The following is a 19,330-nucleotide window of genomic DNA, read 5'->3' on the forward strand; positions in this document are numbered from 1 at the left end:
ATGCATGGCCAACCTTAAACTTTATTTCTTCTGTGTTTGATAGGCCATCATTTCATACATCATTTCATGAGATATCACCAAAATTAGCTAAAGTGTGTATCTGTGCAATAGCTTCTCATTGGTATTAAACTAAAAGGCTCTCTGCAGGTTCTCAATAAGTCTGGACAGAATTTAATCATTTCTACTTCAAAATGGAAAACAGGAAGATTGATTAACCTGAATTTATTTTTTCTAAACTGAACACAAAAAGATGCATTAGTACCACATTATGGTAAGACAAACATAATGTCTTACTATAAATGGACTAATCTGCATCACATTATTCTACACTAATTACAAATTTGCTAAAACAGTTTGGAAATGTGTCAAACCTCTACTGCATATAAAAGAAAACAGAAAATGCTAAACTAAAATATTTTCGGATCCATTAGGCCCATAATATTTTGTACATTTCTATTTCTGTTGGATGCGTCATAAGAGTAGTAGGAACAAATGCAATGATAATTCATATTTTTGTCTCTGGACTATTATAATGGCCAGCTTATTGGTTTAACAAGACTGGACTGGCTCATCTTCAGGCTTTCCAATACTCGGTGCAAGACCTCTCAGTCGTTCAAACACAGAAAATCATAAACCCTGGTTTTGAAGTCACTAGACTGCCTGACCATAAGGCCAGATCATTTTAATATTTTAGTCATAACATTTAAAGCATCATACGGATAGGCTCCTTCATATATTTTGTATTTCAAATACATACCTCTTTCTGTGGCCTGAGGTCATCAAATCAAAACCTTTTAGAGGTCCCCCACACCCATTTCCAAACCAGAGGAGACTGATTCCCCCAAGCCATTGCACCCATACTGTGGAATGCATTACCCATCTTCCGGAGGGATTTGGACTCTGTCTACAGAGAGCAGCTAACGAAATTTTTAATCCAAGAAGCTTTTAGAGAAACTTGAGCTTCTATGATATGAATTTGTGATTGAATTGTGTTTGTTTTCTGTACATTACATGTCAGATTACTGGGTTTACGCTTCTTGTGAAAAACTTTGTGACCACTGTCTGTGAAAATGTGTGATGTTTTACTTACAAAAATAACTAAATGAAAACCAAAACAGCTACAAGGGACTTATAGCAACAGGGACACAACTCTTTTCTTACAGATAGCTCAGACAAAGCAGGTAAATAAGCGTGTGAAAAATCAACCTGTGGGTTACTAGCGAGCAGTAAGCATAAGATAGGTTGCATAAAAAGCCTAGAGAAAATTAAATCTATTAATATTCCATCACACCTGCAACTCAGTTATGCCAACAAAAGGCTGCATCATAAATTGGAAATATACATTTTGAGCACCGCAGCATTTAAGCCACAGGGTCCCAAAATACTAGGAAGCCCAACAAGAGAACATTTAGCTCAAAGCTATTTTTCATCACTTTTGCATGATTTAAGAGTAAAATGTATACGAGCAGTTGTATCAGTCTTATACTTCAACTGACTTAATTTGAAATCAAAACTAAAACAGCTTAAGTTTCCATCAACAAAACGTTTGGTGCTAGCAGGTATAAAATTCGGAGTTTTATTAGATTATAGCTTGTCCACAGATGGAATAATGATGTTGGTATGACTTGGTTTAAGTTTAGTTGACCAGGCTACATCTCTGCGTTTTTTGCAGGTGTTGCTTAGAGCAGATATAAAGTGCTAACTGCATGTCTCATCTGTTCCTCTCCTCTTGCCCATCTGTCTTGCTCTTATCTTTTACAATCTTCATCTTCTCTACTCCTGCTCTTTTTACTCCCTGCAGCCCTGCTAATAAAATGGCATATAAACTTTAAATGCATTTTTCTTTTAATCTGATGAATGGTTCAGTCCTACGAATAGATCTTATCGATTAAGTTAGAAGTACGCAGGCTGAATATTTTTTTGCACCTGTTTTTCATAAGATACAGTTTATTTTAATTTGTTTTATTGTGAACCCATTTCATTTAATTGAGTTTTAGTATTTGTTATTTGGAGGCTAATTTTATATTCAACTGCTGTGATTAGTGTTTCAAATTCAGTGAGCCAAAAAGCTGCTCTCTTGACGAAGGCATTTTGTGAATAAACAGCAACGAAGACAACTTTTTTCTCCACATCATCCTCCACCACCTGCCCGTCTCGCAACTTTTTACTATAAGAAAAAAAGAAGAAAACTACCACACTGTGCCAGCAATTATTTAAAACAGTGTGCACACTCTCATTATCTGAAAGTGTAAAAAATATGTTTGTGTCAGAGACAGATAGTCAAACAGTCAGCAGGTAATGTAAAACAGACGCTGCGTATTTGAAGTTACAGAAAACTGATTTGTTTTTTGATCAAACATAATACATTATGAAAATATTTGCACAGATTTCAGACTTGAATAAAGTATTTCGTTCTGTCTAGAAATTTGAACCCATTTATAAAATATTTCAGACTAGTCACATTCACCCAGGTGAAATGAGGCCTATGTCTCACGTGGCTTAACACTGATTTCTCCAAAGTTTAAAGAGGCTTGCATCATCCACTGCTGGCCACATGAATCTTAACAAGAAAAACACAAAACACACATGTTGCAAAAAATGCTAGGGAAAAAAAAGAGAGAAACCCATAATTCATGTCTACAATACACTGTGATTTATTTCAAGTTTTTGTTACTGTTTATTTGTATGTATATATAGACTACAAGAAACTATAATGCAACATAAGAAAATAAAATCTTTTTATTACCAAGTGTGTATGTTATTGGCGATGTTATACTCCATCCTGTCGGGAGGAAGGCCAACATTAACTTGACAATACTCAGAGGCAATCACCTTCAGAATAAAGCCATTCAAAGTGCTCTTTCCAAACATATCAATGTAACGTTAGGTAGAAGGAAGACGTGGTTGAAAAAGCTGCACAAACAAACAGAGCCAAATATAAGTGCAATCCTGAGATTAAATGAAAATGCTCAGGATTGCACCTGCCCATTGGAGCTGCAATGATTAATCTACAATAACTAAAGAAGTAATTGACAATTTTTCAAAACCAAATGTTGTCAACGATTTATATGGAATAGTCTAGTTTTTACACCCGGAGTGCACTAGCAGAAACTCAGGAGACAGTTTTGGCTCCCAGCAATGTTGGCAACTAGCAAGTCAAAGGCACACAGAGCAAAACGGTAATCTACTACTACAGTATTTGAGCACTGACAGAAGCATCATGGGCTGTGTGCTCACACTAAATGGGGGGATTATGGAATAAGAACACATTGGGACCACCACAGTGTAACGCCTAATTTGACAACCGTCTTCTTGCCATTACAGCACATTGAGAATCTCGGCTTGGTCAGCTGGTTTTGTTTTCAGGATCAAGCAATGCTTAGAAAATGGGGGGAAAAAACATGAGAAAGATTGCTGGGTGTCGGACACCTCCACTGTGAGCTGTTGGCCGTATGAAGACCATTGGCCGTCTCCCAGCTTTCATTTTTCTTCATTTCCAGAGGTTTAAGTCATTGTATTGTGCAACTTTTTGGATGAATCTTATTTTTTGTACAATAATGCTTATGCAAATGTTCTTGAATTGGTGCTGTTGGTCATTAAATACATTTTCAGTTGTGGTTGTAAATTCCCTCTCTCTTTCTGGCAACTTGGTATCAATGTGCATGATTGACCAGAAAAGTATCCTAATCAAAGCCCTATAAAGAATGTGTGAGGTATTCTTAAGAGGAAAAAGACTTACTGACACCCCTGCAGAGCCACAGGCTAGTCACTGCCATGCCATGCTGTACTGACACAAGAATTCATGCAAAAAGAGTCCCCAACCGAGAAGTGAGTACATATACCATAAAGGCACATGGACAGACTCCCAGAATGACAGGATTTCTGTATTTAAAATCCTTTTTGCAGTTGGATGGGGGATTTGGATTTCCATTAGTTGTGAGCCATGAACATCAAAATAAACAAAAACAAATGCTTGACAAATATCATTCCAAGAGTAACTACATCTAGTTCATTTTTGAATTACTAGGAAAAGGCATTACCTGTCACACCTGTACAATCTGTTAAGATGTGATGGATGTTCATAGTCAATTACACTTCATATTCAACAGCACTGTGCATATGTAGAGAGTGATGGATAAACGATAATGCTCAATTTATCTGCCAATTGCAATTCCATCTCTGCAAAACAAGGTTGTTAGTTTCCAATCAACTCAGTCATCCAGTTTAAACATACTGACACAGTTCCACTGGATGACATCTACTGCAAGCAATTTTAGTCCTGCTGAGACTGAAAATCAGCAGCAGTGCTCAATGACAAACTCACTAGCTCCCTATACCACTGAGACACCAGCAAAACACATTTTACACTGTATTCTGTACACGAACCCAGAAGTTCAGTCTTTTTTTTTTTTTTTTAACTGTGCTATACAGAATTGTGAGCTAAAAAATGACTGTGATGCCAAAAATATACTACTTCCAAAATCATACACTTGGGATACAGAGCAATTCTCCTCACTTCGGATTTTAATCCTCTTCTGAAAAGGCATAGCTGCACAAGTCATGTGGTCTGCTCTACTTGAAATAGCAATTTGAATGGAAATGGCAGCACAGTAAGTGCTGTAATCTACATGTTGAAATGTAATTAACTTCTTCAATATAAATATTCCATCTAGGTCACTGTGGGAATGTGGACAATTTCATAAATGTGTTTGAGGGCCAGTTGGTCAACATGTAAAGACTTGCAAATTGACGGTCAGTGCAGGATGCTGTCAACAATTGTAGGTTTTAACAGATGGTATTTTAGTTTTTAAGTTTTTCCAATATGTACACAATACTTCTTACCAAGGAAAGATATATTAAGAGATTATAGAAAGTCAAGTGCAGGCATAAAATCTTACGTTTAGTGCTAGGTTATTGTGATGTCAAAAATGAGAATAGAACAAACCTTTTGCCACCTTTGATTTGTCATAATATTATATAGAATGTACTTGGAAAAAAAGGGGAAAAAAGGGCATAACCTTTATATATACCTTGACCCTTTAACTAATAGTTTGTTGAACCGCCTTTCTCCTTACATCTGTCCTAGAAGTAAATAAGTAAACTTTATATCTAAATAGTACATAGTATAGGTCAATGACTTCTCCATAGTGTTATATTACACCTTTACCTTATATTTGCTTTACTATAAAATATTTGCATGAAACAGAAATCCATAAATGGTAGAAATAGAATGGCATACACAAGAGCAAAGAAAATATCAGACAACCCAAATGTAGCTAAAAAGCTTGTCTGAATAAATAAGTCTTAAAAGACTCAAAGAATAAATACAGTGTCAAGCATGAAGCAACAAATTCAACAACTTGGGGCTATCACTCTAAGATTTTTTTCCCTCTTATATCATTCCTGAAACCATTAACACCCATTGACCAGATTGTAAACTGTGATGTGGAGAAATAAGCTGGAGCTTGTCTGCACGGGGCTCTAAAAGTGAGGACAAAAGCAGCCAATCCAAAGAGACTAAAACTGGAGTAATGTGCTGTCTCTTTCTTGTAGTTTAACTCCACAAGAAAGAGACAGCTGCATTCTGTACTGTCTGGAGATCGCCAAGATCCATTAGACACACGAAAGGACTCTTAAAACAATCAAGATTAGATTAAATACAAGTATGAATAATGATATCCAATTCAGCTTTTGTCTGCAGAGTTCAAAGTTTGGAATATCTCTTAGTGGAAAAAAGGTTATTTCTTATATGGATCACAGTGGCAATGATTATGTCTGATCCCTGACCAAACGGTGCCACAAAGCCACTGTTTCATCCTGGTAAGTCATTTTACAAAGGAAGGTATCTTACAAAGATACCTTACGATATTCAGCAAGCTTAAAAGAATGATAGAGCAGGATACAAATGATTGAGCACATCCAGAAACTATCTGGCATTGGTGGGTAAATATAAGAGAAAGAGAGCAGCTCAAAGTACTTACATGGGCTCTTACAGTCTGACTCAGTTTGGTTTGCCAAAAACATTGAATGTTATCAATACAGAAAGTTAAAGTGAAACTCCTCTACAGACACACCTGATATATAAGCTACATTCCAGAACCTGATAACAAAAATGCTATGGACAAATGTATCAAGGGCAAAGGTTAGATCAAGCAGAATACTTACTGTGGATTTTTTTTGACAGTTACTCTTTTGCATTTTCTCAATGGTGAGAAAAAAAAAATCCAAGATCTCATTTCACAAAGGTGTCAGTCAGGGTAAGAGTGAAAAAAACAGCAACAGCATTATGTGGCTCAGCAAAACTCATCAATAAACAGCAAAATATAAGTAGTTGTAGGAGTTTCCTCTGAACAATGTGTTGGGCCGGGCCATGGATGGAGAACAAGTACTGGACTGCACACAGAGAACAAAAGAGACTGGTAAAAACTCTTAACCTCAGTGTTGGCCTATTTTCATAACATCTCTCTGGAAGTAGGAGTTGAAGACTTCAAAATATCAGTTGTGACTCAGACCTTTCAGGCGACAGATAGAGATGATGACGGTTATTTTCTCTCAAGAACGAAGTACAAAGAACTTGCTTTGTAAGTAGAAAACTAAGGTTATGGATCAGCTAAGTCAGATATAGAACAAAAATTCAACAGAAAACCTGTTGGTACCTGTGGAAAGCTTTGAACAGGAGATATCCTCACAATATGACTTGAAGAATATTTGTAAGAAGTGAGTAAAAACGGCCAAATCACACAATTTTAGCTAAAATTTGTTTCTAGTTCAGTTACACTAAATATGAAAAAATGTTTTATTGATTTTAATAAAAGTGTTTACGTTTCAAAAATCTGAAATTTTAACAGCTGTGTTGACTTTCAAAACTTATGCATAAGCATTAAGTATGAGTCTGATGCAGTGTGAATTTTCTGCCCAGCAGCAGGGAATGTGATAAAGTGTTGAAACATTTATCAGAGCTTATTTTATCAAACTTGTGATACATGGACTTAGAAATCTTCACAGCCACTCCTAAAACCCTGTATTCATTTTAGCAGCTGCAATAAGACTATCACACTAGCCAAGCTGTTCCATACAGAGCATCTAATTCCATGCTGAATCATTATCAACCAAATGGTACAGCAGTAATCTGTCTCTGCCTCAGACTCCAAGGAAACAGTGAGGCTCTCCATCCAGATGTTTCTTTCAAAGCAGTCCAGCTCTCACAAGTAATAGCATTAGCCAGGGACACACATCTAAACATTGCTTGAAAATCGGCTTCAGTACGCTTGTAGGGACAAGACACGGCCAGGACTGAATCCTCAAAGCAACATAGGAGATGAGCTCTGCAGCGTACACCAAGGCTACATATATCATACCCAGATTACATTATCAGGAATCACACTATCTCCCTTCTCTGTAGAGCTAAACTCCCTCATATTGGTTAATATTTGATTAAAACCAAAATCTCTGATAATAATGATAATTTTAGCTAAAGTCGACTTCATAACTTTATAAAAAAAGGAAACATTTCAAAGCATAATGTTAAAGGAACCAACAAATGTTCCATTTAACTATGTTTAAAACTGTCTGCAGGCCGCTTTGCTCCTCAACGTGTTAGAGAGAGCATTCCACAGCCAAAGGCCAGCAGCATGGTGTGCTCAATTGCCCATACTGGTGAGTTTTGTGCTGGTGGGAAGGAGGCGACCGACTCAAGTAAAGGGAAGATGTACAGATTTGTGGGGTGAGAAATGTGTCGACGGGGGGGCGAAACATTTCTGTAAATGCGCCGTCAGATGACAAGGAGATCTACTCGGCCCGAGCAGCAACAGAAAACCAATGGAGTGAGTTTGGGGTAGGTTGTGAGTGTTAATGTTTCTGCGCACTCATCTGGATTTCAGGAGCAAAGTTCTGGATCCATTGCAGTTCCTGAAGGCTTCTGCTAGGAACCTCAATGAGAAAGGAAGGTGAAGTTGTAAACAAAAGAAATATACACCATATTTTCCGCACTATAAGGCGCACCAAATTATAAGGTGCATAGAATAGACGCTACAGTAGAGGCTGGAGTTACATAATGCATCCACTAGATGTGGCAGCACTAAAGCGAATGTCAACAAAACAGTCTGACTCCGGTCAGCGAGGAGAGCCTTCCGCAACTGGGCAGGGGCGTGGCCGGACGATGGTCACCCTTCTCCGTTCGCGCACAGCATGTTCGTGGAGAACGTGGCACTAAATGACCTCCAGACGACCTGATTCTAGACGCTCAGTGGGTAGATAGGTCAGTCAAACATTATTAATAGATAACAAACCAGCGTTCTGACAACTATCCCAGCATGCACCGCACGCTTCTTCTTCTACGGGTGAAAATGAAATCGGCGGCTGCTTACCGTAGTTGCTAGACCTGTTGTGGCTCAATATTGGTCCATATATAAAGTGCACCGGATTATAAGGCGCACTGTCGGCTTTTGAGGAAATTGAAGGTTTTTAGGTGCGCCTTATAGTGCGGAAAATACGGTAAATATTTCCTGCAATCCTCTCTTTATGCTTTGGTTTTATTCAAGACTGGATGCTTTCCCAAAACAATCAGAAAAAACAATCAATAGCACTATGATTGTATTTTTATTGTCTAGTTAATGCTAAATGATTAAACAGTAAGCAATTCAACAAACAGTAAAGAAAACAAATTGCCGTGGTGTATGGATAAGATTCAGATTCAGGGGCAAAATAAGTCACACTGGCAGTCATCAGGAAAGGCATTCAGCTAAATATGGATACCAGTTTGTGCCACAGATGAGTCTGTGGTATCCTAATCCGATAAAAGTTAGTGTATTACTTAGCTTGGAGACAACAAACAAATATTTTCTGGAAAAATAGTGTTACCCTCTTCAAGTATAGTCTTTGCATGATTTGTATTTTGGACAGGCTCTTATTTGTTCACGTCATTTTGAAGACTGCCAGTTAAGGAAGATGGGGATATATTTTTTATCCACATGCCTTACATGTCCTTTTTCTTGTGGTTTTCTACATAGACTACACAGATGGCTCTGTGTAAGAAACCATCTGGCAAATATATTTAACCATTTGGTTTTTTTTTCAAGATGAACTCATCGAGTAGACAGAACACAGTGTCTGTATATTTTAAATTAAAAAAATGGGTGTTTACCTTGATTGATAAGATTCTTTAGATGAGATAAAGGTAAGTCATTTACTCTGCAGTTGAGAATATATTTGATAAGCAAAAAGATGGATTTTCCATATTAAATTCCAATAATGGAAAAATGAACAGATGCTAAGTGACAAAAATAAGTGTCCTGGTGGAATGTGTCAAGGGAGATGGGACGTATAAACGGTGTCTTCATTTATCAAGCTGATATCTCAGTATTAATTGTAATCCAAATCCCCAACTCTTACTAAACCCTTCATTATCTCCCTCCTATTTCAGCTACATTAAGTATGTGCATGATCACACTCTTAAAGAGAACATAGCCTTCAGTATCAGCAAGAAACAGAAACATCCCAGCTGTGCTGCAGCGAATAAATTTGAGAATTTATGCTTAATTATAAACACTAAAGCCGTCACTTGATTTCAATAGGTAGCCGAAACGGGATGAACTCGGATGTCCTTTAACATCCACTGATATAAAGCACAGGCAGGCAAAGAAGGAATAGCACGCAAAAACTACAGGGACCGAAGTGTAAATGAAAACATATTCAAAGCAGAATCATGCTATCAACAATGCCTGCTTTGTCAGGAATAATGCAGAAATCTGTATTCACAGCACACATCATTAACTGCCTAGTGGCTCATGTGCCAGAGAGGAGGATAAATCTGTCACTTCCTTTAATATGGACCTCATGCCTCACGGTGCACCAGTTGAGTTGGCTTTCTTCTTTTCCATGTGTTCTGACACAGGAAGAACAAATGTTCTGCCTTTTTTGCTGAGAATCCACTATGAAAGTGATACCATGTAGCAGAGCAGTGTGATCGCATTTTTGCACACAATAAACAAAACAACATTTTCCATTTTGTAGATAAATCCTAAAGCCTATTGCTGATCCTTTGCTGTTCCGTGTCCATGTTTAACATATTGCATCCAATGTTCCATAAAGAACAAAGTTTGCAACCTTAAACATTCATTTTGAACCCCTGAAATGCTTTCCATTTAAAACTGTTGCAATTAAATTCCGATCTTTGTACAGACGAACCGCTTGCTGAATTGTTCTCTTGTGTGCTCTATTAGCTTTTCAGAAATGCAATGAGTCTTCTAGACTGGAGAGGATACAGGCAGGCGAAATCACGACTCAAAAGCAGAAGTCAAGTATTTTACGTTCAACCAATTAAAGTACAATAAATAAGTATAATCCTTTTTGCTGGCTTTTCACTGACAAACTGCACCAACCTTGAGCAATAAAAAGGCAAATGTACATGAAAACTTGCAATTTTAATGATCCAGTGGATAAATCAGAAAGAGCTCAAAATTAATGCATCAACCATTTCAAACAGACTTCTCTGTAAACATTTCTGATTCGTGTTTCCTCATCAGTGACCCCCCAAAAAAGTGGAGTGACTGAGAACAGAACATTGTTATCCTAAAAACAGTATAAGGGAAATTTACTTCCATATCTAAATTTTCATTTGACAAAAGCAATCCCTGCAACATTCAATATATTTGTTTGGCTTCAGTATAAATATTATAGTTTCCCCATATTTTACATTTACCTTTTTTCAGTCAATTATAAAATTCACACATTTACTAATCACAAATAATAATGGAACTGTTTATATTTCTATAAACATACCGTTATCGTGACATAGCCAGAGATGTTATCTACACCAGCGGTGTGAAGTTGTCAGACTGTCTTTGCTTGCGTTCAGTCTCTACAGTGATGGAAACGCCCTGCTGCAGTGCTGTCTATCTGCTGCATAAAGCAATATGAATTAGGTTTGCATGATCTAAGATGTAGCTCATCTCCATAGAAATGAGCATAGAGGGCCTCACGCCTACGGGGAGGACAACACATGGTATGTAGCCTCAGGTTTAGGGAAATTCTATTTACACAGCCAAATTATACCAGTCGGCCACATTATTATTAACAATTTTCTAAACAATCTTGCATATTTTTGTTGACGGGTTTAGCGTTTCTCTTCCCCAACCCACAGGCAGGCGAAAACAACATTTTCGCCTGCCTGTAATCAGCTTTAATTTAACACACTGTTGGATCTTCGAATTTTTTTTAACAAGCAAAAAAAAAATTCAAAGTTCAAAAACAACAACAAAAAAACACTTTCATCACTTTTTGGGTCGTTTTCTGACCACTTCTAATTACATCCATTTAAAAACCATTATACTTAGCCATGTGAAACAGATAATTATCAGACACTAATTATAGATTATTAAAAACACTTATAAACCTTTTTAACACTTTGTTTTGTGAAATATCAAAAGTTGTAATTTTGTTGTTTTTTTGCATCTGGTCAGCTAGAATCTAAATCTAAATGATACAAAAGCATTTGTATGTGAAGAATTACACTAGTTGTTTAAAGTTAGTGAATTTAATATTAGATTAAGTTTAATTTAGATTTATTAGATTAAGTGTATTCACAAAGACTACAGTTGCCCATGAATAGCTGAAGTCCAGGAATACTAGAGATTGCCTCAAAAAATCACTATAAATGCCTATTTTCATAGTTTACACACAGAAATTGCAGCAGCCTTCCACATTTCCACTCCTGGGTGTACAGCCAATCAGGGCCAAGGAAAATAGATACCGCTCCTGGGATGGCTTTGCAAATGTCAGCACATAGCACCTAGGTATTTCAACTTCCTAAAAGGTGCATTTTTTCAGAAATAATTTGGACCTACGTTCCACAGAAAAATCTGCAAACAGGTGCATCCATGAATACTGAAGCACATAAGCTGGGAGCCACTGTAGTTAGAATGGTAGAAGTGAAATTCAGAAAAATAAAAGCTAAAATAATGGAATATGGGAAAAAGTTAAATTAGGAGAAAAAAAAACAACTAATAATAAACCTGATTTCATAGGAACCTATTTAAACTGTTCTGTTAAAGAACTTAAAACTACAACTGCAGTGCATCATTGCCAAAAACTATGTTGTTGACATAGAAATGAAGAGTTTCATTTTCTTTTGGAATAAACTGTTAGATTACCTGTCCTCTGGGCTTAGGAAAAATAAAAAAAAACAAAGCAGAAAGATTAACCATGTTTAGCTAAGAAGTTGTTTGTCAGAATTATGATTTATTGTCATTGCATATCACGTTTTCCTACGTTTTTAATATGCCCGAATACATTACAGGTAAACAGTATGATGCCAGTTTAAGAATACTTGCCACTGCATTTGCCTTAGTGATTCTTTTCTTTAAAAATCTGTTTTAATGTCTCAAAAAGAGCTTTGATAAATCAAGTATACTTTCTGTTGAAAAGACTCCCATATGCTCCGACTATCCTTTGATAGAAAACAGAAGAGGGGCTTTTGGAAATACTTCAACCAAATATTAAAAATGCAGATAAAAGGGAAGATTCTAAAATCATTATGAATAAATGGTTTAAATGCAAAACATCAAGCAGAAAGATAAAAAATGTAATTCTCACTGTTATCTTTAAGTCAGTCTATATTATTGTCATCTCTTTCAGCAAGACTTTTCACATATTTCATCATTCTGAGCTTCAGCATATTTCTATCAAGAAACTAAAAAAAAAAAAGTCTTAACCCATAAAGTTCCCACAACCAGGAGTTAGTTGTTCTCTTAGCAACATTCCCCCACTGAGCTGGGAGATGCTTCCTGGGATGAGCCATGACACTAATTTAGGCAGCAGCCAAATAATATACTATTGGCATCTCTCTGGGGTAGGAACGCATGAGTGAGCAGAACGAATGAGAATAGCAAGAGAGGAGCGAGACCAAAGGGAAAAACAAAGATAACAGACTTACAGCTTTCGCAAAGTCATCTGACCTCACTCTTCGGCATTTCCTAAAGGCACTGATGGTTATCCTTAAATCAAAAGATTCTGTACCCAAAAGCTATATTTTTGCTGATGTAATCAGGTTGACAGACAATTTATCTACACTTCAATATAAGTAATATATCCGAGCTTTGAAACTCAAGGTAAACTTGATTAAACTACTGACAACAACCTAATAAACTGCATAGCATATGAGCAGTGAGATCAAAATGCGTTTGGCCGTTTTTCATTTGATCTGAATTAAAGAACATTTAGATAAAACTGCTACTGAAATGCACTTGATCTTGGATGTTCAGAGAGACACAGAATATTTGCAGACAGGGCAAAAAATAAAAAAGTGCAATCCCTTACCTTGTCCTTGACTGAGGACAAGAAAATGCATTATCGTCATGTCGCTGAGCCAATTGACAGCTGAAGGAAATTACTTTTAAAACAAACAAATTTGCACAGCGTCAGAATTTCAATTTTCTCTCAAATCCTAAGAAGATTATCATGAAGTAGATCAGAGGAAAGGAAAATGTGATTGGGGGAAACTGAATGGCTTCAAACTGAATAAACTCAACTGAGGAAGCACAGTGTTTGCATATCGTACACCTCCCCCCCCCCTTCCAATGTAAGTGTTCTGAATGGGAACGAATAAAAAGGCTCAACGAGTAAAGAACGTGTTGATGTACACACTGTTATTCCTAACTAACGTAGAATCTAACTCATTATTTAGGGCATTTAGCATGAACAAACTACAACAGGCGGTACAACGACAACATTGGAACGACACTCAATTGTTCCACGTAGGTACATCACCATCTTTTATTAACCTGCTCTACACGGGGGGACGAATGCAAAGAGCTACAGCATAACAACAAGACATGAGGCTCGTGTTTTCAATTAATGAAACATCTATTTAATTGCTTGATATAATGTGTCTCAAAGTTGCAACAACATGGCAAGCTCAGCGGCGTGGTTCATGTCACAGCAAACTGTGTCCCCTAAGCCCTACCGGAAATGCCAAAACATGGCCAAACGGAGAAACGGAGTAAAACAGTGAAGATCACAAATAGAGCCTGTGGCATAATCCAAAACAGTTCCCATTAGAGAGGGGAATTCAGAAGAAAAACTTGTATTTATAAATCTGTAAAAGAACATATTGATCCGATATTGATCAGAGTGTGTAACTGACTCAGGAGGAGCAGAGTGCGAATCATAGCTTATAGCCACTCGAACACATACAGAAACGAGCCTTTCTTGGTATCGCCATGCTATTTGTCTAATATGCACAGACTTGATCGATCTCAGCTGGAACACATCCAATATAGTTGTTAACATGTAACCAAGTGGAATATAATCAGAGAAAACTATTTCAATTCCACAAACGAGTCGACTACAGCCATTTTTGAAGTTATTTACTATGACCTTAAATCATAAACACAATTGCAAATATTGCATCAAAACATCAAAAAAATATATATAAAAGCTGCAGTCGGAACAGCACAGCTACACTGAAAGACTTAACTTGTGCCTCCATCGATAAATATGGAATAAAAATTATACCATTACTTACAATTAAAACATTTATTTTTCAAGAAGCTGTATTATAAATAAAATGCCACAATAAATAAAAAAACAACTCTTTCTATCAATAATATTTGCGACTTCTGTGTCTTTTAATGAGACGGTTTATTTGTTAAATAAAACATCAAATTATCCTGTTTGTGGTATGCACACATCCTTTCAAAAACATTTATATAGACTAAATGCTTTACTTGATATGAATGTAAAGAATTCCACTCACAAATTTCAACATGATTTTTGCTGCCTTGTGGTTGTTTGTACTTGAGAAAATCCTCATGGACATGGACATTTGTTTATTCATAGCTTTTATTTGTGACTTTTTTATGGTTTACATTGAAACTAAAACACTGGCAGAGAAGCAAAATAGCCTACAGATGCAGTGTGATAATTCAAAGATGGCAGTAAAATCTCGAATAGTTATGTTTTTGGTTGATATTAAAAAGCTAAATGATTTGACATAATATTCAAGTAAACTCTATATTATGTAAGATGGTCACAGAAAATGGTGAGTAAAGGCTACACACTCTTAAAAGCCCAATCTTACCAATACAGGAATGAAATTGACTTTGAACATGATGATTCAGGATCCCTGATGAGAATTATAGCATAAATCTCGGAATCTTCAGACAAATTTGAAATTTGATCTCAATTTGTATGCAAAAAAATAAAACAAACAAATATATATATATATATATATATATATATATATATATATATATATATATATATATATATATATATATATACTCAAAGAATTCAACAAAATTGTCTTTGCATCCCAGCTTTTTTGAAGATAAATGTGTGATGCAGAAATTCTGATGTAATTTAGATAAAAAGGCAGATAGAATAACAACTATAATCTGGTGTTACGATCATTGCACTAAATCTTTCATTGCTTGGACTGACGTCAATCTTTTCTTACCAGACATAATCTAATTGAACTGGTATCTACAAATGAAAGACAACTGAGCTTCAATACTCTCTTAATTAAATCTGTCATTTAAAAGTTTCAAACTGGTTTGATAGAAAACTTTTTTTTTAAAAAGTTTGAATAGATCGCTCCAGTGCTAAAATCTAGTGTTGTATTGAAGAGTGAGCACAAAGAACTTTAAAAAAAAAAAAAAAGCATGAATACAAAGTCAATCACAGAGTAAATTCATCAAGCAGAAAATTATGAAAAATGAATGTGCAATCATGTCATGGCCATCAGGTTGGAGTAAAAAGAAAATCAGAATTATCATACAACAGAGAGTGATTTTCTTTTAAAACAGCACAGCAAAGTGAGAAGGGCCAAGGTGTCAGTGACTCCAGCTCCTGCAGAATAGCTCTCATGTCTGAACATGCCAAGGGCTACAATTTGTTCTGCTCCACAAAGTGGGTCTCTGTTGAGCTAGAACAGGTTGTAATTAATCTCTGGTGTGCTAACAAGGAGAGGCCAACTATTGCAAACAGACTGTAGAGCTGCTGCAGATGGTCAAAGCACGAGCTGGAAACTGGTTTTATTTAATTTTAAATAAACAATAAAATGACTTCAGTATAAAAGTTTCAGATTTTAATCCATCATAATCTAATTTGGTGTCAAAAAGCTGAATTATGAAAAATTTGATTAATAATTGTACTCTGATGAGAGGGGCTTGAGTTACAGTTCCAAAACCACTCAAATTTTCCAGCAGTCTTTTTACAGTTTTAAGTGATTATAATAAAATTCCAGAGAAAGTCCCATATTGATTGGGGGTTTTTCTATGTGCTCCACAGAGTAAAACTGTTTGCTTTCCACTGCCAGTCAGCTGGCTGAAAGAAGACGTCCGGTTGATCATTTCCATGCCACACCACATATTGCTCGAATTACGTCCAAGTAGAAGAAGCCCCAACGAAGTACTGTACACACTGTACTGCACATGGACAAACTGTCCAGCAGGCTGATATTAGCAAGTAAAAAATCCCAAATCCACGTAATATGAACCTTTTCTAAAAAACAGAGTTTTGGGGTTTGCATTAGCTGTAAGTGACAAGAATCAGTTTTAACCTAAATAAATACTGGAAATACCTTACTTTGGTTGTCTATGAGTTTCACTTGTTAAATTGAATTACTAAGATAAATTACCTTTTCAACAATAGCCATATTTATGATTACCTGGATTTAAAAGCTTTGCTTGCTCCCAAGAATAACAGAATTCGGCTTCTTCTTCTTGTAAATGTTTTTAGATCTTAAAAGAAAAACAGATGTTGTAGTGTAGAAACGATGGGAGAGCCAGCTATCAATCTTGAATTAACAGTGTCTGGAGCAGATAACCTGACTAACCAGTCAATATGAACTTGTTAGACTTATGCTTAGCTAAAGAGGAAACTTAAAAAAAAAAAAAAAAAAAGATTTCTTGTAATTATTGCACAAGATTCTGTGTAATAAGCTACTGGAAACTACAACCATATTTAGGTCTCAAAATAAAAAAAAAATGTATAGATAACAGTAGTATAGCTAAATTGATTACAATGTTAAGGTGGAGTTGCTTGCATTTTACATTTTTACCTTAGGTTATTGTATCCCAAGAATTTCATACCAGCCTCTGCCTATCACAAGTGTTACAGCAGTTATGGACTTGCCTGATCTGGAGTACTGTGACAATCATATCTTGATCCCTCAATATGCTTTTGTCACAACCACAAGCAGCAGATGCATGTCCTTATTATAACCACAACATTGAAATCTTAAGTGACCATTGGATTTAAACTCCTCACTGAAACAAGTGCACGTAAATTCCTGGACTTTTCTAAAGTTAAAAACTTCATTAATTACTTTGCTATATTCAGTTTTCCTCCAACAGGCTACCGTTTAAATGAGTGACTGTAATATTCACGTTGAAGATTCTCTCGCAAATGTCAAGCCATTTGTACTGCAAACAAGTCCTTATTTTCACAGGCCATGTGTCAAAAATGATACGCAATAATACGTGAACGCTGCTTTCAGAAATAATTCCAGGTGTGGATTTGAGCGATAATGTCCAGTCATACAGGAGATAATGTTCAGGGGTACTTACCAGATTGAGCACCGTCTCCACAATATCCCGGTTGGAAACCTCGCCGACCTGGATGAGTCCAATAAGAACAGCAAATTTCATCTTGATATTCCGGATAGGAACCGCAGGGTTGATCATGCCTGCCGGGAGGACCACTGAACCTGAGCCGGACATCATCATTGGCTTCCCGGTGGCAGCAGCGGGGACCGCAGCTCTGCGATGCCCGTGACCTGGAGCGGGCTGACGGTCCGAGAGCGACAGCGAGCCCGGCATTGCCACCGGCTTCTCGCTTGTCATTTCCACGCCAACCCTGAGGTTTTAATGAAACACTGATAAAGGCTCTCCCCCGTCTCTTCGTGTTGTGTTTAATTACTGGTTAAGAGCGTTAAGAAGAAGAAGAAGAAAAAAAGAGAGAGAGAAAGACACTTGAGAAGCAAGGAGAAAACAGAGGCAAAACCGCAAAAGAAGCCTCTTCCTGTTGGGAGAAATTCACTCTGGAGAGTTCGGCTAAGGGAGTGTGTTGTTGGTACCAGCAGGTTAAGCAAGCTGACTGACCTGCGCTGTGAACACAAAGCTGAGTGCGTGTGTGTGTGTGTGTGTGTGCGAATCTTTTGGATGCGCTTCTCCTCTCTGCAGCCGCTGTCACCGCCATGTTGCCGCCCCCTGGCTGCGGTTCCTCTTTTGGTTGCTACATGGAGCGCGTCCTGGTGGCTTCAAGCTTATTGAAGTTTCTAGTAATAGACCAAAAGGGAAAAAAAAAAGATTATATTACTATAAATGTAATTTTCTAAATATCTGGACTAGTTTTCTTGGGAATTTAAATCAGACAGTTCAAGCTTTATCTTGAACTGCCTAATGGCAAAACAAAATAGTAGCCAAAGCATACCTGACGCAGGTGCAAACAATGACACCACTTTCATTCCACAACTTCCAGCGTTTTAAAGGGCATTCTCAGTGTATTTACAAACTTAGCAATGGCCACCTAAAGTTAATTGTAAATGGTATTGAATGCTGTGGATGTTTTTAATGGTTACTTAAAAAAAATAAAAAAATAAAAAATCAAAGCTATGCAATATATTTTACAGTTGTAAAGGCTTATAAAATTATGACTTAAATTCTTTGAACTGCAAGCCAGTTAAGTTATATTTGAGGAAAATTTTATGAAAAAACAAGAAATCTTGTTGGTTGTGAATAACAAATGCTGTTTTTACAATAAATTGTGACTTTCAAATATATTCATACCCATTAAGCTTTTTCATATTTTGTCACCCATCTGTGATTTTTCCACCATGACTCTGTAGATCTGGGGTTGTGCCATGCTCCTCATATTTTGGGTTGATGGATTGAACAGTGCTTCACCAGATGTCAAGGTTTGGGATGCTATTTTGTAATAAAACCCTATATAGCTTCTTCTGTTTATTCTTGAGAATAAAGATAAGACAAAGTTCACCAATAAACTTCATTAAATTTCCTAAAAGGCTTATAAGAACAGTTGGGTGTATACTCAGAATAAACTACATACAAGTGGACTCTATTTACAATGGAGGTGATTTTTAGCAGCTTGAGGTAAAGCAGTTTGTCTTTTTGATCAGACCACAGAGGGCAGCCTTCACTTTCCTCATGCATCAGTACATCTTGGGCAGTTCACCTCTGTCCCTTCCTTCAACCTTTTTTGATACATATGACATCTGCACATCTGGAATACCCCTCAAGAGTTGCAGTACTGGACATGTCCTGACCCAGTTGTCTAGCCATCACAATTTGGTCCTTGTCAAATTGTTGTT

At 36.7% G+C, this 19,330-nt stretch overlaps 1 protein-coding gene across 1 annotated transcript in view; it reads right to left on the reverse strand.

Annotated features, from left to right (window-relative positions):
* Positions 1-17,843, reverse strand: part of LOC106929118 (neurobeachin-like) — a 90,607-nt gene extending 72,764 nt beyond the window's left edge. The window contains exon 1 of the mRNA XM_088012111.1: positions 17,568-17,843. Coding sequence (XP_087868237.1) covers positions 17,568-17,843 — 276 coding nt within the window. The remainder of the gene's footprint in view (positions 1-17,567) is intronic.
* Between the last annotated feature and the right edge of the window lie 1,487 nt (positions 17,844-19,330).

Source organism: Poecilia mexicana, unplaced genomic scaffold (assembly GCF_051168715.1).
Source record: "Poecilia mexicana isolate PSO_F unplaced genomic scaffold, ASM5116871v1 scaffold_13, whole genome shotgun sequence".
Lineage (NCBI taxonomy): Eukaryota > Metazoa > Chordata > Actinopteri > Cyprinodontiformes > Poeciliidae > Poecilia > Poecilia mexicana.